Genomic DNA, 22,006 nt, shown 5'->3' with positions numbered 1-22,006 from the left:
CATATCTGGAGCTAATACCCACAAAGCTCTCTCAAGAGGTTGAACTAGGATCTGTTTGTAGCTAACAGGGCACCAACCTTACAGGCAGTAAGGAAGGTCACTTCCTGGATTACCAGGAACCTTAGAAGATTTGAGAAAACTAGAGGAAAGAAAAATTCACCAATACTTTTAAGTGTTAAAGATGAAACCCAATGGATATGAACTTAAAGTATGGTTTCCTATCCTTTGAAAAGTAAATAAAAGCATTTAAGGAAGACCTCTGGAGTGATGAAAGTCACTCAAATGCCCTCCTAGATTCCTTAATCAATCATCATCTAGAAGTCAGTTCTCTGGCTTTATTAATGGTAACTGTTCAGCACAGTATAGCACTAGATCTGCTATCCATCTAAAAGAAGGCTTTTATATACTAATTAAAACTATTTCTAACCTACGCCAATGAATCAAGCCCAAATATAATGCCTTTTTGTGACCATGAAAATCTTTGGAGACTATTTATGATAACAAAGGAATTCTCATACTGGAACACCATCTAACATACCCACCCAATCCTCTAGCGGTACACACATCTGTTTTCATTCACTATTATCGATTAGGATATTTGGAAACTTTGTAAGGATGGACATTAACCTATCAAAATGTGAGTGATGCAAATAAATCTTTTTCTAAAAATTCAAGCAAATACTGTCTTGTATAGATGGAAAAAACTTCCGTTCATTATAAGCCAAAGGCTACAATTTTATTGTCCTGTAGGGCATTAACTAGTTTTGCATGTGATTCAGAAATCTTATTCCAGCATACCTTCTAAAATACCTTTGACACCCCTATACTTCTGTAAATCAGGTTTACCATTCTGCCACTTCCCTCATTAAGGAAATCATTAATCACTAATGAGTCAAAATAATCTAACAGGTATTCTTCCTAAAAAACATATGCTTAAAAGCAAAGGGCACAGAAAAATGCAGCAGTTTGTTCTCATTTGTTAGTAGGACTCTTCTGTTTCCTCTTTTCTTACTATTTTCAAAAATTTTTTTACAGTAAGCATAAATCCACAGGCAACTCAATAATTTTTTTTTTTGCATCTGTGTGGTTTGGAGTCACTGTACCTATTAAGACATGTCTGAAAGGAATATGGTGCGTGTATGTGCTGTGCAGAAGAAAGCTTATGCACCATTGGGGCAACCTTTCAACTTTCCAAATAACTTGCTACACAGAAAAATTTACTGCCTAATTTCTAGTGAGTTGTGATTTTACTGATTGTATTTTATCGTATACATGCCAATTTGATGATATAAATAATACAAATCAGTGTTTTCTCATAGTTTTAAAAGAAAAGTTCATAAGACTTTCAAAGAAATTCAGTAAAATTCACAACTGCCTTAGTTAGATTTATCAAGAATTTGTACTTGTGAGACATCTTTATAGCGATTAATGTAACATGAGGTACATGCAGGCCTTCAAAATATCCACGTGACCAATAATAGTGATCTGGGAAGAGGAAGGTTAGCAGGAGGAAATCTGGGAAGGGACACCTGGCTAGTGCATATGGAAATTCTACACGCCCATATATATCCTTGGAGTTTGTCTCCAAGAAGCTGTTCAATGAAACAGTGAGGTTAAGTGAGATGAAGAAGATTACCAATCGCTCCATCTCCTGCTCCCTGAGTCTCTCCTCCCTCTGCCGCCGGTGATAATCCATCAGGTCGTCTCGTCCCGAAATGGAGCTAATGCTGCTTTTCCGTTCCCGAAGGACTGGCTGGGGGGTTCCTGAGGCCTGTCTGAGGCTGTCCAGGTCTGCATCATCAAACTCAACAGATCCACACGAGAAATTCCTCCTGGCCGCACACACTCTGTCCAGCTCTCCGGGAGGAAATGATTGACCCGGGCTGGTCCCTGAGTAGGAAGCCCTGTCAAGGTCATCAGAGGTACAGGAGGAGGTGGAGGCCAGAAGCATCTTCCGAGCCACTCGAGGACTGGCAGGGATGCTGAGGGTGGAACTCACATAAGGACTGCCCTCAGGTGCGGGGGTTTTATAGGGTAAAGCTCCTGAGCTCAAAGAAGAAAAATTCAGGTAATTGTCATTGTCTATGATGCTATGAGGTAGATCCTTTTCCCCCAGTTTTGTTCGTTTGGAGTTGCCCAGAGAGCTTCTTGGAGGCAAACTGAGAGGCGTCAGTTGGTTCTCTGTGGCCCTGTGCAACCTGGGGAGAGATCGGCTGTAGGCACCCATGTGACTCAGGCTGCTGCTCGAATACTTCCTGGTTCTTAAACTGATGTTTTCAGAAGCCGGCTCCTTGTGTCTGGTCAACTTGGGCTGAAGTGTCAGGTTGTCCTGGATGCTTATTTTCCTGGCTTGCTTTGGGCTCGAAGGCATGCTTGCCGCCCCTGACCTGCTGATGGGCGAGGAGCCAGCATCACTCAGGGAACTTCCGTTCCACATGGTCAGGAGCGAGCCAGACGTTTTTCGGCCTTCCAGCCCTCCCAGAAAGTAGACATTGTCGTGGGATTTATTCCTTGAGCTATATTTGGAATAGGGAGGCTTCTCTGTGAGCCTCAAGGACCTTTCAGGGTCCCGGCCAGTAAAATGATCGAAGTCCGCTCTCCCAAGTGGATATCCACTGAGAGAGGGCGAAGTGCTAAGTAAAGGAGTGGGAGGTTTCATAGAAATACTTTTGTCAGTTCCATCGCAAGAGAACTGCTTGGCTCCCTGGATTTTGGCCACAGAGGGGCTACTTCTGACACTGGTTCCCAAAGGAGAAGGACTTCTTTTAGTGGGCACAGGTTGTGAGAGGGTTAAATAGGAACCAGAATAGTCTCCATTGGCTTTAAATCTCAGACTGGAAGAATATTTCTTTGGGCTCAGGCTCTCCATCATGTTTTGCGAATCGTTCTCTAGGAAATTCGCTGCAAAGTCTGCCTCTAAGCTACCATTCTGTAAATCCAGCTGCTTTTGCATGTGGCTCTGCTCTGCCATAATCTTGTTGGAATCTGTAAAGAAAAAGAAAAGAGAGAGAGAGAGAACTTCACTTAACAATGAAGATCTATTTGTTCATCAGGACAAATAGCCTTGCAGTCTGACCTGATGTGATTAAAAAACACAAATGCTGTTTTAGTAAGAAACCTAGTAAAGCTGTACTGCAAAATGAAGACAAATAAAGATCACTAATCTGGGATTTTTTTTATACAAAAGAAAAATAACTCAAGGGGACATTAATGATATTTGAGAGGAACAAATCCCCAACCAGTTACCGGTGCAAGATGAGTCTGGTACCTAAAACAGACCATGTCCCTCTGTTCTAGTCCTTGGAGGACCCCCTGCTTCCTGAGAACCTAGCAAATACCCAAAGGGATGATGCAGTGGCCCTTCCTTAGATGTCTCTGTTAGAGTCATTAACTGCTTAGAAGTAAAGTCCTGAGGAAACTAAATTCACATTCTAGCAGATAAAAAAATTTCATGTTAGTCACTAATCAATAACATGAGGGTTAGAAGATGGTTCTTTAGAAAGGGCTATGAGAGTACCTTCCCTTCTCAACAAAGACTTAAAGCTCCTGCACCCATTAGAGAAAGGCAGGTATTAGTAGAGGAAAGAGTGTTCCCCAGGTTACTGCCAGATCAGGGTTAGGGTGGAATATTTAAAAACCTGAAACTGATGTCCCCTTCAAGTTCCCAGGCACCCCAAAGGCACCATGCTCATCCTTGACTTAAGTCCTCTCACAGAAACAACTTTCTCCCTCTTTTGCACCCATCTGAACCCACCCATTCTTTGAGGTTGAGATTAGGATTATATAATCCATGATGAAAAAAAATTTTTTAAATGGACGCACCCATAAGAATATGCTTTAGACCCTAGTTTGAACAATTTAACTTAAGAACTAAAGTTTTAGTCTATGAAAATGTCCTTTAATTATAAATTATCACTGCAAATGTGAATGCTTATATTTCAAACTGATAAAAATATCTTCTTTAGATTATCATCAAAGTGCAAACACAATTTACACATTCTCATTGAACTCAGGTACCGCTAAGAACATCCTCCATCTCCTTAGGCACCTGAGACACTAGTTACCACATCTCTGGACCATATATAAACTGTAGCACTTATGGTTAGTAATCAGCATCAGAATGAGCTTGTTTCTGTAACTAAGACACACGTTTAAAGAGGAGGGTTACGTCTAGTGCTTCTCCTCTTATCTCCAACGCCTCCTGACTCCCACCGTCCCACAGGTGAGACACTCAATGAACATGGAGTCTTCAATGTCAGCCACACCTTCCCCACTCCCTCCCAGACACAGAGAGAGGACCTTCACCTTGCTTGTTCAGTCTCACAGGTTCCTGGGCAAATGAAAACAGCCTAAGAAAGAACTGCTTCTTATCCACAGAATGGGACCAAAAAACAGTTTGGCTGCTTAATTCTAGAGATGGGCCGAGTCCTCACACCCCACAAGGCTGCAGCTTTCCCCGACAAGCTCTGCCTCGGGGTCCTCCCCATCCACCCAAAGCCCTGCCCTGATGGATAAAAGCGTGGTTATCTTTTGAAGTGAACCTCAAAAAAACTGAGATTCTCCTTTAGAATTGCCTCCCTGCTGGGATCTGGCCCTGCCCTCTGGCTCTTGCGAGGTCTTTCATTATTTAGAGATAGGACCATCTCTGCCACCGAGACAAGTGTCCCTCTGAGCACTACCAAGTCTGACCTTGAGAGCAGCACCAGCCTGACTTGAGATTTATCTCACCATGCCCTCTTGGAGGACTGAAACCAAGATGACCTTCAGTCTTGGTTCCTTCTATTCCCAGCTAACTTTATCACACGTTGGTTTGCCGTGATGAAATTCCAGCAAATCTTGACCAATTCCCTCAAGTTAAATATTTTTGAATTGAGGAAACAAGGATATTCGTGGATCCTGAGAACATTACTCTGTTATTTATTATGGGGGGGAACACCCTAATTGTCCAACAATAGGGAGAAAGTTAAGCTACAGTACATTATATGAGTGAATAGTAAACCCTTTGAAATCTTATTTTGAGGTATATTTTATAGCATTAAAAAGTACATTCATATAATGTTTAGTAAATTTAAAAAACCATATATGCAGTGAGTGCAGCCTTCTCATACACACGCCCACCTATACACGTGGTTTACACAGATGTTCAAGCCAAAGTCCTGCGAGTCATCACTGATCTCCTCTCCCTCCACCATCTCCTTCACTCCTCTATTACCTCCTCCTCCATTTTATCCATCAACAAATCCTATTAACATTGTCCTTAAAATATATTCTCAATCTGATCATTTCTTGCCATTTCCACTGTTAGCCCCCATTCAAGCCAATATCCTCTCCTCCCTTGTCCATCTGCCTGTTCTCCAAGAACAGCAACAACGGGATGAAAGAGATCACACCACAAAGTTGGCAGTGGTTTTACCAGGTGGTAGTATTGCCAGTGATTTTTAATTCACCTTTCTCAAACTAGTTTGTATTTTCCACATTTTATACAGTGTATTTGTGCCAAAAACTGTGGATGTGCTGGCTCAGCAGCCTCAGGACCAAGCTGTTGCTTACTTTTAATTCATTGTTTTTTTATTAAAAAATCCAGATGAAAAGGTGTGGGCCTAGGTAGGCTGGCCTGGCCCAAAGGCTCTGAAGGGCCGTCTCCTAGCAGCCCCAGGCTGGCTGTGGGGAGGGCCATGTCACCAACTGCTTGTCATTCCGTGGGGGATGTCGGCCTTCGCCACCCCAACACGGAGAGGCCAAGGTTGGGGACAGTCCACACTCCACCGCCCTCCTGCCCCTCCCGCCCTCCGCGGCTCTGGGTCTGTGTCTGAACTGTGGATCTTGCAGAAGAACCTGCAGCCACAGATATGTGACTATATCTTGACCAACAGCTTGCAGTGCAAAGCCAGGCCAGTGTCATGCATTACTTACAAAAAAAGGGATCATTTTTAAAAAATTGTTTTTACCTTGACAATTAAGAAAAAAAGATTAGTGTAAAATACTAGCAGACAATCTGTACTGATACTTTATTTTTAGGTGGATTACACTCTCATTTTCCCTAACTCTTGTCCAGTTTTTGAGCCAGATATGAACTCTTCCAAAAAAGGTTACTTTAAAGAACTTCTTGATCAGACCAGCTTAATATGTAAATATCTGAAGACTTTAACAGTTTTTCCAGATCTTCTAAATGACTGAGGCAAGAATTATAATTATGTGAGTTTGCCATTCCATACTTTTTGCCTCTGAAAAACTACACAATCAAACATAACACCAATCAAACATAACACCTTCCCTAATATGAGCAAGGTGAACAATGGTTACCCAAAGTCTCCAGATGACAGCTGAATATAGTCAGGTAATATTAGTATGTTCATTTTTAAATGTAGTTATTAGATTAGTTCATTATTTGAGGTGATTGTTTATTGTATAGAAAAAAAAAATTAAAACCCTAACAGGTAGTTGGAGGCACTTCATTCACTAGCTGGGTACTAAGTGCCTGCCGTGTGTCAGACACTGGTTTACCAGACGTTAGCGCTGCTCACTGTCATTCCTGTTCTCTCCTTTCAGAAACGTTAGCAGTGCTGTCCTTCCTCGTCCCCATGACATTAGGTGTGGCTATGTCCCTTGCTTTGATCAAGGAAACAGGAGAGAAAGTGGCATGTCGGTTGCAAGCTGAAACAGCACGGGCTGGAGCATGAGTCACCATCTCATCCCCTGCTGCAATGACTAGCCTGCATCCGAGTCTTTAGGGCCTTCCTTTTCCTACCTCCCGCAGCGAGGACAGCGTGGAACGGGGCCTTTGCCAACCCAAGATTGTCTTAAGCCACCGAGATTTGGGGGTTGTTTGTTACTATGAAGGTGCTAATCTTCACTAAGTGCCTACTATAAACCAGGCTTTGAGCTAGGCCCTGGAAAGTTTGTGGTCAAAGACATCATTTCCTGCCTTTACACAGCTTACAGTCCAAAGGGAAAACACACATGTGAATCAATGCTGTACAGTGTGACACCTGCTGTAACAGGATTTATTGACAGATTGGTAAAGGAGCACAGAGCGGGGCTAATCCGGTGAGAGTGGTAGCCTGGGGAAGTTATGATAGAAAGAAATGACAATGATGTTAAGTCCCACTGAAGGAAAAAGAATCTGATGGGTATTATCCAATGATAGCATAAAGCTATCTTCATACCTAAAATTTTGTGGTGTTAAGGACATAAACAAAATCCCAAGCCCATCTGAGGTCAGACTGTGGTCTATTCGGCAAGCACCCTGTCTCTGACAGAATTAATAACAAAAATTGTGTAGGAAAAGGGAACAGTTATTTTCTATGTTTAATAACCATGTAAACATGCTCTCTGGGGTCCAAGCCTATGCCTATCTTAAGTGCAATTTAAATTGGACAGCAATCTTCCAACCATTTGGGACATTTCAGACAAGGATACAAAGGGAAATCCACAAGTAAGATGTCAGAATAGACAAGAAAAGAATTAAAGTCAAGTAGTGTGGAAGATTTCAGTTATAAGCTAATGCGTACAAAATGGGAAACAGAACGAAGTTAGACAGAAGAGGTTTTCCCACCAGGTGCAGAGACAGCAATCCAGGAAGGAAGCCAGAGCAGATGTTGCCAAACAAAAGTCAAAAGCTGAGCACTGAGCCCAACTCTGGATTTTCAAGATTTACTCAAATGGTACAGAATTTACTCTAATGGTACCTCATGTTGAAATGGATACTTAAAAGTTCAATTTTTGACCCAGCAATATGAGACACCAATGTCAATTTAGATGATAAAGTGGATTAATATATTTCAATCTGTTTGCAGTTGCAAATGCTACTTAAGCACCCAAATGAAACATTACCAAACTCTGTTCCCTCTTCATTTGGGCCAATAAAACTACAGAGGGTCAAACTACAACCCTACAGGGTGGCAACACTTGGTTCCCCCCTCTTCCTCACACTTTTTTTAATCAAAAAGTATAACTGCTAATGCAGTTTTGTTGGCCAAACAAAATACAACACAAAAATATTCCACCAGAGCACTGGCTGAAAGAAGAGCAGTTCTACAATCTCCAGGGAAGAGACGGGCAGGACATTTGTAAATAATAAGCCACATCTAAGAAACAGCCATGCAACGTTTCTCTACTACAGAGATGCAAAAGAAAGCTACAGATGATTCGGAATGGAAGTACATTCCAGAGAATGGTTTACAAGACAGTCATGTCTGATACCCCAGTTTTTCAGTTCAACCTTGTGGAGTTTGTTAAGGACGTGTAAAAGGTTGCACATTTAAAGGTGTATCATCAAGTACAAATATGGAATTCACTCACTTTCCAGAAGCTTAGTTTACCAGCCATAGTTGAGTGCATATGTATGTACACTTGTCTCAATTTGAGATCTCTTAATCCCACAAATCAATTCAACTCAAAAGGTGGAGAATCACACAGGTGGCCTTTCTGACCCTAGGAGTGACGATAATGGCTGGTGATACCTCTTCTCCTTCCCGACTTCCTGGGTGTTCTTTTCACTGCTGGTGAGATCATGTGAGGGGAGGCGGAGAGACGGGACAAGCATAGGGAAATGTAGAGCAGTAACCAGGGACACGCTCGGAATGAGGATGAGCGGAAAGGCAAGGATAGCAGAGGCAGGAGGGGAGAGAAGGCGACGGGGGAGACTGGGTTCCACTCCCCAGCAGTGAGGGAGAGGGGCGGTGATGGAGCACTGCAGACAGAATGCAGCAGACACTGCAGTGGAGTTCAGGAAAAGAAAGAAGAGGAAGGTGATGGTGGGAGGTCAAAGTGACAGACATGAGGGAGGGCGGCAGGGAGAGGGGTCTGTGTTAACACGTGTAAGAGAGGAGGTGAGGAAGACTCCAGCGTTTCCAGCCCGGCCTCTTGATCTCCACTGGTGTGTTTACTTTTGGTTTCCTGTACATTTCATGTAAACAAAAAGAAGTCTCCGGGAAATTATAAAATCACTGCACTTTGTTATTGTGGAAGGAAAACAGCCCCAAGGGCCTTCGTGGCCCCATACCCTGCGGAGCATCTGCACAGAAACAGAACCGGGCGTGGAGCCGGCAGGAGGCGTCTGGTGCCCATCTGAGAGAAGGGACACGCCGGGAAGTCTAAACAGGAAAGAAGCTAATGTGTGTTGAAACGTTTGGGCTGACTTTCCAATCCATAAATTTAATCCCTCCAGAGCGCTGGTTGTTTTATCACCTGAAATGTACATCATCTCACTGTCAATTAGAAAACACCAGGCGTCATTCAGAGCTCTCTGGGAGGTACCATGGACAGGCAGCATGTTTCCCCTTGAGAAAAAAATTACTTGAAAAACTATCTCAAGGATCACGCTGAAAAGTTTCTTGGCAGATTCTTTTCTCTTTGGCACAATGCTGGCATCTGTTTTAAAATATAATTCTCTGGCTCCGTTTGTACCAAATAACACCACAGTGACACTAACCCCATCCACACTGTAAGCCACCAACAGTGAATTCAGGGCACTGTGATGGCCAGAGCTGTACTGATCTTGGTTTCCAGATAATGAAAACACACCCAGGGAGCAAAGGTTTTAAAAAACAAAGAAATTAAAGAACTATTTGCTGTGCTGTGCTGCGTGTGTTTTGTTAGAGGAAAGGGACTTACAGTCTAGCCTGTTTATATAAATCCAGTTTTCCACGTAATTTATGCCAATTACTTAACACATTACTTGTCACTTTTCCTTGCCATGCAGCCATGCACAAATGGTTCTTAGGATAATCCAATATAGCAGGAATTGATCAAAGGGAGACTGCCAAAGCAAGTGAAAGAAAAGTGGAAATCTTTTCATACTGCTAGGAAAAGGAGATGAATGTAGATTAAAGGAGCAAATTCAGGAAAAATAATCTCAAAATGAAGTCAGGAGGGTTTAGGTTAAAATTTCCCCTTTATAAAAAAGTTTGAGTCTCTACCATGCCCCACAAGGGTGACTCAGAGTGGAGGTGCTGGCTCTGGGAGCACAACTTGTCACGGACAGTGTTCGATGCCTGGGGTTTCAAGCTCTCGCAGCACACTGGTGGTCCACAGGCTGGTCTCTCTCAGCACTGATGTTTATGATATGGCAATGTTTTCAAGCATGTACTGATGACATGTAATTGAATTCAGACACCAGCTTAGAGCAGTGTGTCAGGAGCAGTGCCATTTGCGGGATGGGGAAGGCACCTACTGTGGTGACCACTGGGGTCTGAGAGAAGAAGCTTTTAGAGGACTGAATAAGAAATCTGTTTCAGATGTCCAAACGGACAGAAGAACCTCCCTCTTTTTCCACTAATCCCAACATGAAAACATGACGAGGTGGGAAGGGCGCTAATGAGAAGCTTCAGGAACAACCACTCCCTTCTCCAGCAATATTCTGATTTCAGAAATCCAAAAGCAGCCTGTTCTCCCCACCCTCCGTTATCCAAACACCATCCTTAGTTAAACCCCCCATCCTGTCAATCTGCCTTTGCAAACACACCCTCCTTTTCCAGAAATACTTCCTTTCATCACTAAACCCTCTTCAGCCTCCTGAATCTCTGCAAAGAAGCCACACCTCTCCACACAACCTCATGCCCACTGGTAAACACCTCCTCCCAGCAAATATTCCCAGATCCTCTCTTCTTCAAATGTCACCTCCCATGCAGTTTCTGCAAGCACCCGTACGCCTGGACCTTCCCACTGTCTCAATGTCCATTCCCATAGAACTTTCTCGTCTCCCACTCATGCAACCTGGCTTCCTAAACTCTGCTCCTTTAAACTCTTCCTCCACATTCAAGATTTTATATCAGCGCAGAGAAGAAAAAACAAATAAAACCAAAATTCTGTTAGTAGACACAGTACCCTTACTGTTTTCTTTTTCTTTTTTGCAAATAAACATAGTGGCAAATAGATTGCCATCCTTTGCTCATTGTATCATGTTCTTTGTCATTTAAAGATCTACATGTTTGAACAAAATAATTATTATCCATTAGATACATGTAGATGGGTTGATGATCTCCAAGGAGGGCATTTTTATCATTCAAAAAGATCCAAAAAAGCAGTTCTGCAGGAATAAGTGCATTTTAATGGCAGAATTAGGATGTTTTATTTTGCAGACTGAGCCTATTATATCAGTAAATCTTACTGTGTAGACACACACACACACAGCCACAGACACACACAGTCCACCTGCCCACAGCAGACTAAAAAGCATAAAGGCTTTGTGACTGCCAGAAGAGACTTTTCACAACCTGGGCAAGCTGAGGCATCCTCAGAATTTGCCAGGTGTCAGGGTGATGCTCGGCAGGGCTGGGGAAAAAGGAAGGGCCACTGGAATGCTGATATGTGTCTCAGAACGCTGATTGCAGTTTCTTTCTTGGTTTTCTTTTTTTTTAACTCTTTAATTTTTACTTGATTGTGTTCTGAAAACATCTAAAAGAAGAGGTAAGGGAGACCATGAAAGAAAGAACAAAAGTATCAGACAATGGCACAGGGAGGCAGGAGGACAGAAGGGAGTGGGCAGTGATGGGAGGGGGATGTGGTTATGAGAACATTTAATGCAGACAGTGGAAGAAAGGAAAATAAGTTAAAAAAAAAAAAAGGTTCAGCTCCTTCCTATCACAATAAAGGAGTATAACCCCATGCTACCATTCCCTGTCACCTCTAGCCCCCTGAAGTCTAAGCTCCATCAAAAAAAAAGAATTCCACATGGTACCCAGTGGTTCCTAAAGGTAATCGCAGTCAATAGCAATACCCATACTTCAAATGAGGATCTTTATCTCCTGTGATCAGAGGCTCTTTTTAAATAAGTCTAGATTGTTTTATCTTAGGAATTCTTAAGAATCTTAGAGGACTCTTAGTGAGGAGGGTAAAGTATCACGTACAGGGATTTTAAACACTTTAGTGAGAGCCCCTCAAATAAGACTTGTCCGCATGAACTTTAAAATATTCTTTAGACTATCCAAGGAATTTGGCTGCGTGTTTCCTGTGATAACTCTCTTCAGCCAGTGAGGAAGGCAGGGGAGGAAAGACAGAAAGTAGGAGCAACCTCAAAACACATTTGTGTTATTCCAATTCTTTTCCCATGTGCAGAACTCCAGGCTTTTACCTAAATATTTAAGATGTGACTTTTACCAACTGGACTCACAGTTGTGTTTATATCATTATTAAAGAAGCTTTACCAATATTTAAAGAAGACACAATATTAATTTAATAAGCACAATGATGTGGTAGGAAAGTTCACAGATTTAAAGCACGCTGTCTCCGATGACAGAAAACAGAAGGAACAGGGGAATATATTAAACAGCATGATGGAGATGCTATCACTAAAATCTAAAATATGAGAAAGTCTACAGAAAAATAAAAAAAACCAATGTCTTTAACCAGGAAATGGTAAGGAAAAAACAAAACAAAACAAGAGAGGGAACCGTTCTAGATTAAAAGAAACTCGGGAGACACACAAGTTAAATGCCATGTGTAGACCTTGTATGAATCCTGTTTTAAACAACCCAACTATTAAACAAAAATTCTATGTGACAGAGAATCTGAACACTGACTGGAAAAAAGATCTTTTAATTACTACCATTTTTAGGTGTGATAATGATACTGCTATACTTTTTAAAAGTCCTAAGCTCTTAGGTTTACATTTTTAATTATTTTTGAATAAAATACTACAGGATGTGGAATTTGCTTTGTAACCATCTATGTTGGGGGGAGGGGGGTAAAGTCTACAGATGAAACAAGATTAGCGTGTATTGAAACTGAATGTTGGGTACATGAGCTTTCACTGTATTATTCTTTAAATTTTTGTGTTTAAAATTTTCCATAATAAAATATTTGAAAAATGAAAGATGTGTGTGCATCCTGAAAATCAATATGAATAAAAATATATTAGTAAGTATTGGCAAAAATTACAGTGAAGGATGTGTTCTTTACAAAGAACGCTTTACAAAGGAAGATGTGTTCATACTTCTACGTGATTTTTTTAAAGTATAAAATACTAACTCTCTATCATGTTGAATTAAGCTCCTAAAAGCCAATTTTTTTAAGTACCTTGGAGCAGTTTGAAAGAAAATGCACTGTCCAGATTACAAGTATCAGACCATTATATTTAGGATATTTACAAGATAATGGTAGGTGGGGTTACTAAGTTTCACCACTACATGTGCCCAAATAAAAACCACCTCTTCAGAAAGTTGAAAAATAAACACAAAACCAGCCAAACCTGCCATATCTTGAAGAACTGCAGCCTCAGAAAACATTAACACACACACATACCTTAACATATTTATGCTAAGAGAGAGACTGACATACCTCATATATTCTTAAATTATGTGATGGCTTCTCTGAAAGTGGCAGAGTTCTTTAGGAAGGAAATCAAACCTGTATTTTCAGTGTTCCTTAATGAATCCTGAGAGTCTTAGTCCAAAATAAAGGTTATTAAAACTTTCCCAAATAAAGCAAATGTTTATAGATGTTTCCTGGCCTTTGGCATAATTCATCCCCGGGTTTAGGTGATTCTGACTGTAGACCTTGAAGAATCCTCCTCTGTTATGTGATCACCACAGTGAAGACAAAGCCGAGAAGCAGAGAGGCACGGAATAACTACGTGGAGGTCCTGAGTGTCTGTGTGCGCCTGTACTTCAGATCCACTTCCTGAAGCAGGAAAAATCATCCTTTAAAAATAGTCAATTTTATGCAAGGAAAATATTGACTCTGGGATCACATGGGGATAAAGATGCTCTCTCTTGACCCTGAAACCATCACGATGGGCTGAAATTGGAAGCTGAGAGCCTCTGGGAGCAAACTCTGATCTTCACACCATCCTGTCCCCACTCCACACTACTGATCAAAATACACTCTCTTAAGAGTCATCTTCTATTTTTCCACAGTAATATTTACCAAATCCAAACACGCTGTGTTCCCTACTCCCTTCCCTAATTTCTATAAACTGGGAAGAGTCAGGGCATAAGTAGCCTCAGGAGAGATCGAACAAACAGAAGTTGACCCCATCACCCACGGTCACAGTGCTTTTCCCCTTTAATTCAAAAGCAGAGAGAATGGGTTTTTAAAATACTATAAAATAAACAAAATAATGACACCATCTCTCCATTACTTAACTGTTGACTGTGCAAAGTGGGTGTTAGAAGACATTTAAGTTTTCCCTTTCCTGCTACCTACCTTTTAACCATTTCTTTTGCTTGGAAGGAAAAGGCAGAAGGACGTGAACCAGCAGAGATCAATAAGCAACTGACTAAATTAACTTTAATCAATGCTGTTTTCTGTATCTAGCCAAAAGACCCAATAAAGGAAATGGTTACATTAGGATGTTATTTTTATTGTAATGGCTAATCTAGTGCAAAGAATACTGGACAGGCTGCCAGGAACATGAGTCAGGAGACCCGTCCCTAGTCCCGGTTCTGCCAAAATAACCAACAGAAGCAAGAGCCGGAGCAAGACACTTGGCCTGTGTTCACCCTGTTTTAGCAGAGGTTTCCTCATGTTTAAAATGGTGAAGGTGAACTAGATGTTCTTTCGGCTCCAACTTTCTAGACTCCCAGAGATGCAAGTTAAATAACATAGGAGTGCCAGCTATCCAAAGCAGGAAATGGAAATGACCACAGAACAGAAACATGTTTTAGTGATAAGGTAGCAGCTACCTAATTGGGAAAAGATTGCACAGGCGCTGTTGCTCATGACATTCCAAGGGCATGGTAAATTATTTCAGCACAACACAGTGAGAAAAAGGCCTGCTCAGGGCTATGTTAATGTAATATAATATGGGTATTTCATTCAGCATGATGTATAAGAAATATTTTGCCTACATTCCCATGGCTTGCAATTTCCTTAATAAATCTTAGGCTGTTTTTGAAAAGCTACTTCTGCAATGATGTAAGCAGTGTGGCAGCCAGACCTCACTTCCCAGTCCCCTCTGAATATCTCTTGCCCAAGAAGCACTACTCAGGCTGCGTCTGACCTGGTCAAAAGCTTGTAGAAGCTGGCCTTCCAGTGCTTTTACCTGCCCTTGTTTTAGCAATACAGTGGTCAAGAAGCAAATCTAGGAGAAATCTTATCACCTTTAGCATTTTTGCTCTTCCATATGCTAATTCCATAAGCTTATTGCCATCTGGAGAGGTCACATGCTGCATGCAAACAAAATATTCTAAGATGATCAACACCGATTTCCACTGAACTCTAGATTTAGCAGCAAATTTTAGAAAAGACTGACCTTGCTTGAGGTCACAATATTAAATATTGGCGTGAACAAACTTTTTCTTCCCCCTTAATTTGTTAAGTAAGGAAAAGAAGTTCATCTAATAAATCAACCTACCCACACGAAGCAAAACAAGTATCTCTTGTTAAACAAAACTCTAAAATGTCTCCATATAACTTTGCCTATTACTCTATATCTTTTTTATCTGCTTATTTGTATGGCCAGCTTCTCCAGCCCCTAGCCTTCCCACTGAATCTCAATAAAATGATTTTTATACTTGGGTTTCTTCTATTGACCACTCGCTGCTATAGGTAACAATTTTGCCTTTAAAGCAGATTCAGCACAAAGCTTCTTTTCAATGTCTAAGAAACATTCCTAAAGATCATGAAAACTGTGCAAATTAACCTTCTAGAAGATTTGAGTTCCTGGGTGGCAGAGACAAGCTCTGCCTTAGTAAATGTTTATTTTGAAAGGATTGGAAACCTGAACTGTCCGTTTTGGTTTCACTCACTTTCAAAAGTAGAGTCACATTCACCAAATGCCAATAAGTATTTCTAGCCAACAGTTATATTAAAAAAAATAAATAAATAAACTCTTTATCTCTCCCATCCTATGATAAATAAGAATGACTAGATGAAAGGTGAAAATGAAAAGGGTATTTATACCCCTTTATTGTAGCACCTGCAGAGAGCAGACCCCTTAAAAAAGTCATCACTTCTGAATCATTTCTAAATATACTGCTATGTACTTGGCTTTGAGGTGCAACCATTGGCCAGTTGTCAAAATGATAAGAACCTACAACATTGAGGTTCAGAGCTCTTCCAAGAAAGGCACACTAAAAAAATTCTTCTATATTGCCAGAACCTCCCAGATTTGAGGGTTATAACTACCATGGCAGGACCACTTAGCACACAAGACTAGAATCCCTAATCACTGGCCTATTGGCTAATCGTATAATCGTAGTAATGTAAATGTGAGAGTGGTTAAATGTGCACAACTTTTCTGATCAACAAAAATTCACTGAGATCACTCCTTTCCATAACCAGAGCCATTCACAAATACCATGCTTTAAAAACTCTCCTAGGAAATGAACAAAAACTTTATATTACTATCATTCTCTTCCCTATTGAGTAAACAGATAGAATGGTAGAGACTGGGGGTGGAGAGAGCAGAGAAAGTGCAATGAAACAGGACTTTGGAGGTCTGGTTTGCAGGTTCTCACCAGCCAAGTGAGTGGATGCAGGTAAGAGGACTTTTGAGATTCTTTTTACCCCCTTTATTATTTTGCTCTAGTCCCTCAAAGAGCCGATTCTTAACCAAAGTTCTGTGCAAATATCGCATTCACCTTAGAAAGCCACTCATCAGCTTATGAATTTCCCCCACAACTGTCCTAAAGCATGCTCATTTTCTTATATGACAGGTGTCTTTTTTAACTCTGTACTCAGGAGGCCTCTCTCATCCTCCCTTCTGTCCTATCCATTCATGCCCTCTACTCTTAACCCACGAGGCAAGGAGGGACAAAAAAAATCTCAAATGTTCTGTTTTGTACCTGGATTCAAAAGCAGCATCTGCTATGTCTGTGGAACCATCTGTTGCCCACTTTGCCACGGGAAGGATGGTGCAGGCATCAGACGTGGAGTGTCTCAGGTCACACAATAGAATTGTGCCTTTCTTGGAGCTGACACACCCAGGCATATGTTCCACAGTCACCATAGTTAATGCTACCCTTCCCCCATCAGAGTCTATTTAATTCTTCATGGAGAATGCTACCTCTAAATTCTCACAAAAGGTCAGGTCCTTTTTTTAAAAAAATTACATTTGCCCAAAAATCAGTTTCTAAATTCTCTAATCTTGGGTTGTTCCTATAACTAACGTCTATCACTCACTTGAGACCTTACTAGTCACTAACCTCTGGGCATCTCAGTTTTTGTATTTATAAAATGAAAAGATTGAACTCAGTGATTTCTGAGGCTCCCTTGCACTGTAACATTCCAAAATTCCAAAATTTTAAGCCAACTCAAAGTCAGTGAACACAAGTTCCTTCACATCTATGGTTATATTAAGACTTTTACTGCCAAGGGCAAAAGAATCTGCTGCAGACAAAAAGGTCTCTTTGTGTTGAGGAAGAACAGTCAGTTTCTTGAGGATCCAAATTAAATTAAGATCGCTAATCTTGTTAACATATGCCCTCAAGGTGCTACTCAAGTGAAGAGTTTGGGGCTGGATAATTCAGTTTGAGTGGCCTGCGCATCGTAGGATATTACATAGTATCTGAGGCCTCTACTCACTAGATGCCAGCCCAGCTGGCAATTGGGGTTGCCCCTAACTCCCAGTTTGGACAACCAAAAATGTCTCTAGACTTTGGTCAGTAACCCCTGGGGAGCAAATTCTCCCTGACCCCACCTGCCTCCATTTAGAACCACTGCTGTTAATGTGTACCAGGGCTTCAAAATAAAGCACATCACTTGAAAGTTGTTTTGTTTCAAAGAGATGACATTTACACAGTTAATAAGTAAAGTACACCAAGGCCTAACAGACAGTCAGATTTATAAAACACGTATTCCACTTGGAAGATGTACAAAACCACTGTCTTTCCAAGTTATTCATAGAACCACCTTCCTGCTAAGGGTTGAGAATTAGCATGCAAAGTTATAACCTCAACTGCTCTTTTAAAGTATTTAAAAGGAATCCCGTTTTTCACAGGAACTCCTCTAGTGCACTCCAGAATCAACCACTGCATACAGACCTCAAAATGGGGCTTTGAAGAAAATAATGAAACCCAGTGGTGGGTTTAATCACTTCAGCTCTTTTTTCCCTCTCTTGTGCAAAAGCCAGTATATAAAATGATTATGAAAAGGTTGCTAAAGCGTTCCAGCTTTGACCCAGGGTTCTTTAAGATAGGAGTTAGCAAGCTCTGAGCCTAATTTCCCAAGTATCTTTTCCTCCCCCACTTCAAACAGGAATCCAAGAGACAAACCCTAAAGTCAGTCCTCAGCCCAAAAGAACAGCAGCTGCCAGCTGCATGAAACAGACAGAAGCTTGCAAACTGACTGAAATGATGACTGCTCCTAACCAAACATCTCATTTTTCCATTTGTGAGAAAGGCTGGGATTTGCAAACCTCTGGGTCTCGGGAGGTGAAGGCTACACTAGTCAACTAAGCAAAAACTCAACTCCGCCTCAATTTTAAAGGAAACGCCAGTTATAAATGCGTTGGGGACTTTACAGAGTTTCTTAAGCACATATGTTTAAAATTCCACATTAAATATGTAACACAAAAACAGCTTTAAAAAAATTTTTTTAAATAACTTAAGTCCAGGATGTGAAAGGGGAATCATGAATAGACACAACTGTTACCTTTCAAAGAACCTTAGCTCTTTATTCAAACAAATATTTACACAATTGAGGGCAATGGTACCAGGGATGTAGCCATTCTGTTAAAACCGCGGGCAACTCTAAAGGTTTATTTATCCCAAATCCAACTACTCTGTTGCTATCCTACCGAGAACCAAGAATTCAAGTGCTCTCGGGGCAAAAGTTTAACCCTCTGAAACTGTGAACCTCATTTAGACCTCTCCCAGCTGAATTCAGGTAAGTTAGTATCTCAGACACATCTCAAACGCCTAAATTAAACCAAACTAGGAAGCTTAAAGTTACACGTCCAATACTAGAAAATAAATATCTGTAATTAATACGTTCATAACGATGAAGGGAAATGCGGCTGACACATATTTACACTAAAAGCACATTTTTATGCCTCATCTCCGAGTTCCACTCCCAGCAGCGTCTGGCTGTGACTAGCTGCGCATTCTAGAACTCCTGAGAGCTACTTCAGAGCAGCAGAAGGAAGACTTCTAGGGATGAGGGCAGGGCCAGGCGAGAGGATTTCCAGCCCAGGGCATGTCTAACAACATAAAAGGCTGCGGGCGCAGTTCCCTCTTTTACATAAGAAAAGTAGATGGGGCGCAGGTTCGACTTTCGAAGCTCTTTCAAACAGGAAACCCCAACCCTGGAAGGGACAGCCGGTCAGCTTTTTAATTTCCTGGCAGTGGCGGGAGTTAGCCAGGTCCTCGGCGCTTTAATAAGTGATGACTGCTAGAACTAAGTTGTTCAGTGCACCAGCAAACGTTTCAGTTACGCCTCAGCCGTGCCGGGCGCGGGTGAAACGGGGGTTCAGAACATTCCCCACTTCCAGCCGCTATCTCTTGGGGTTCCGAGACCGCCATGCCGTAAATTTGAGGGGGATCCAAGCCAAACTGGAATGCAGGTTCTGGGCGGTTCAAAACTCGAGAGCCCCACTCTTGAAACAAAGTGGACCAGAAGCGCAGCTAGCTAGATATTTGGGGCGGGGGGGGGGGGTCGTCCTTGAATTCCGCGCCCACACCCTCCAGCAACCGAACTTCTTCCTCCGCCCACGGCGACAAAGCAGCTCTATCCCGAAGACCCCGATCTCTCTCTCCTTGGGAATTCCAGACTTCCAGGCAAAAGTTGCCTCCGGTCCCCCCAAATCCCTCCTGTTCCCTAGAATCGTTCTGTGAGCTTCTCTTCTACCCCGACACGCCCTCCCCAGGATCTTTCAACAGAGGTCCACCCATTCCGGGGGTTCGGGGCCCCCCAAAGCAGCGCAGCCCAGGCTCTGCTATCCCAGTCCTGGCTTTTGTCCCTGCAAGCTTGCATGAGAAGCAAAGAAACTGCGCCCCGGCACCCACTCACCGCCTCATCTTTCCTCGGAGCCGCCGCTCTCCACGCGCCCCGCCGCCCGTCGCCTGGCCCTTGCCCCCGCCTCCCTCCCTCCCTCCCTCCCTCCCTCCCTCCGGCCTCCGGCCTCCGGCCCCCGGCCCCCTGCCCCGCCGCAGCTCCAGCCGCAGCCGTCCGCGACTCCGGACTCGCGGTGTGCAGTCAGCGCGCCCCTCCCGGCCCGGGCGGCCACTGCCTCCTCTCCGCCCCCAACCCTCCGCGGCGCAAACGGGCGGCGACCAACTCGGCGGCGGGGGAGGCAGCGCCCCGGGGGAGCGGCTGGGCTGTGCGGATCCGGCGCGGCCCCCTCTGCCGCGCCGCCCACCGCCCCCTCCTCACCTGGCGCGTCCGCGCGGCCAGGTCCCAGCGGCCGGGGAGGGGAGGCGCGCTCCGGGCGCCGAGTCGCCGCGTGCGGTCCCCCTCGGGCCGCGGTGGTGGGCTCCGCGCGGCTCGGTCCCGTGCCCCGGCCCCCTTCGTAACCACCGCGGCGGGCTCCGAGGGACTCGGAGCCGTGAAGTCGGTGAAGCTCCCGGGCAGTTTGCAGTTGGGGCTGTTACTGCTGCCGGGGGGTCCTGGCCAGTCGGCCCATTACGGGACCCAGTTTCTCCCAGCCGCGTTTCCAGCCGCGCAGTAGACTTTTGTGGCAGGCTTTCTTAATGAGCTGGAAGGAGGGCGGGAGGGTCCACGTCCTCAGGCGACGATTTCCTCACCCGACGGTGATGTTTCTACTGGGAAACTCCAGGTGACCGCACCGCCTCCCAACAGTTCGCCCGCGGGCAGGTACCTGATGCGTCAGAAAAGCAGTTATGCAAAATCGTTGGAGAACAGCCTCGGCTGAGGATTTTAAACCAACTTCTACTGATTTCCTTTCAGTTATTTCTCTTGAAAGTTTTTTTTTTTTATTTCCAACGTGTTTTGATCAGTTGCTGCAGCCAATGAAAACCATGCAGATGGAACGGTGGCCGCTTTCGCGGAAGGCGACCAACTGGACCCAGGGCGACCTCAGTGCCCCTCCGCACGCGGGCGTGTGACCCTCTGCCAAATCCTGAGCGACACTCTAGGCTTACAAAGGTGAAGGTCATGGCCCTCGAGGAACTCAAAACTGCAAGAAAGAGCACAATGAAATGCAAACTAACTTGTGATCAGCAATGACAAAGTATGGCTTTGGGCAGGTGGTTTTAGTTCCCAAGAACAATTTCATCTACTGTGTAGTAACAATGATACTGATGTTGCAGGATTGTTAATAAGCTTCCAGATAATGTATGCCAAGTGCCTGATACCATGAGTGACACTCAGTAGGCACTCAACAAATAGTGATTTGTTTATTAATTGCACTTATTTAATGCACTTTTCTTTTGTACAAGTAAAAATCTGACTTCTAATTTAAGGGAGTGATTCACCTATGAACTGCTTGGTGTTTTACAGAAGTTTTTTTTTTTCCTGTCCTGGCTCTTCTCCGCAGGAACATACAGGAATCAGTACACCACTTAAATACTCCAGCAGTTCTCTCTTACCTCCCACTTCATCAGTTTCCCCCTAATTATTGAATCATCCCATCACCATAAAATCATGTCCTTTCTCCCACCTTAAAAACAAAAAACTCTCTCTTGAAGCCACTTCCCTCTCCAGCCACTTGCCCTGTTTTCCTGCTCAGCCACAGCAAAACTCCTTTAAAGAGTTGTTAAGAAAAGCTGTCTCCAAGTGTTCTCTTCCCATTTATTCCAAACAGGCTTTTGCTTCTGCTCTGTCCCCTAGAACTTCTGTCAAGATCAAACTACTAGATTAGAAGTTTTCTCAGAGCTCATCTCACTTGAACCATCAGCAGAAATGAACTCTTTCTCCTCCTGGAAACGATTTTAGCTGGACTTCCACAGCGTTTTCATGGTTTTGTTTTTTTTTTGTTGTTGTTGTTTTTCCTACTCCATTGCTTGCTCCTTTTCAGTCCCCTTTGCTGCTCCCTTCCCTTCTCCCAGCATCTGAGCAGTGGAGTCCCCAGAGTTCAGACTTTGGACCTCTTCTCTATCTACACACACTCCCTTGGTGACCTCATCCTGTCTCATGGCGCTAAAGACTACCTATGCAGTAATGACTC

At 43.1% G+C, this 22,006-nt stretch overlaps 1 protein-coding gene across 11 annotated transcripts in view; it reads right to left on the bottom strand.

Moving 5' to 3' along the window:
* PHLDB2 (pleckstrin homology like domain family B member 2) overlaps positions 1-21,003 on the bottom strand; it is a 100,831-nt gene extending 79,828 nt beyond the window's left edge. For 9 of the 11 annotated variants that reach the window (XM_032478857.1, XM_032478872.1, XM_032478898.1 and 6 more), the window contains exon 1: positions 1,637-2,985. In XM_032478857.1, coding sequence (XP_032334748.1) covers positions 1,637-2,971 — 1,335 coding nt within the window. In that variant the 5' untranslated portion in view covers positions 2,972-2,985. Of the gene's footprint in view, positions 1-1,636; positions 2,986-19,890; positions 20,043-20,253 lie in introns of those variants that run through there. The other 2 variants (XM_032478888.1, XM_032478879.1) reach the window with 2 other exon arrangements.
* Between the last annotated feature and the right edge of the window lie 1,003 nt (positions 21,004-22,006).

Source organism: Camelus ferus, chromosome 1, assembly GCF_009834535.1.
Source record: "Camelus ferus isolate YT-003-E chromosome 1, BCGSAC_Cfer_1.0, whole genome shotgun sequence".
NCBI lineage: Eukaryota > Metazoa > Chordata > Mammalia > Artiodactyla > Camelidae > Camelus > Camelus ferus.
Note: the sequence above shows the minus strand (reverse complement) of the source record. Positions and strands in the feature narration are given on the sequence as shown.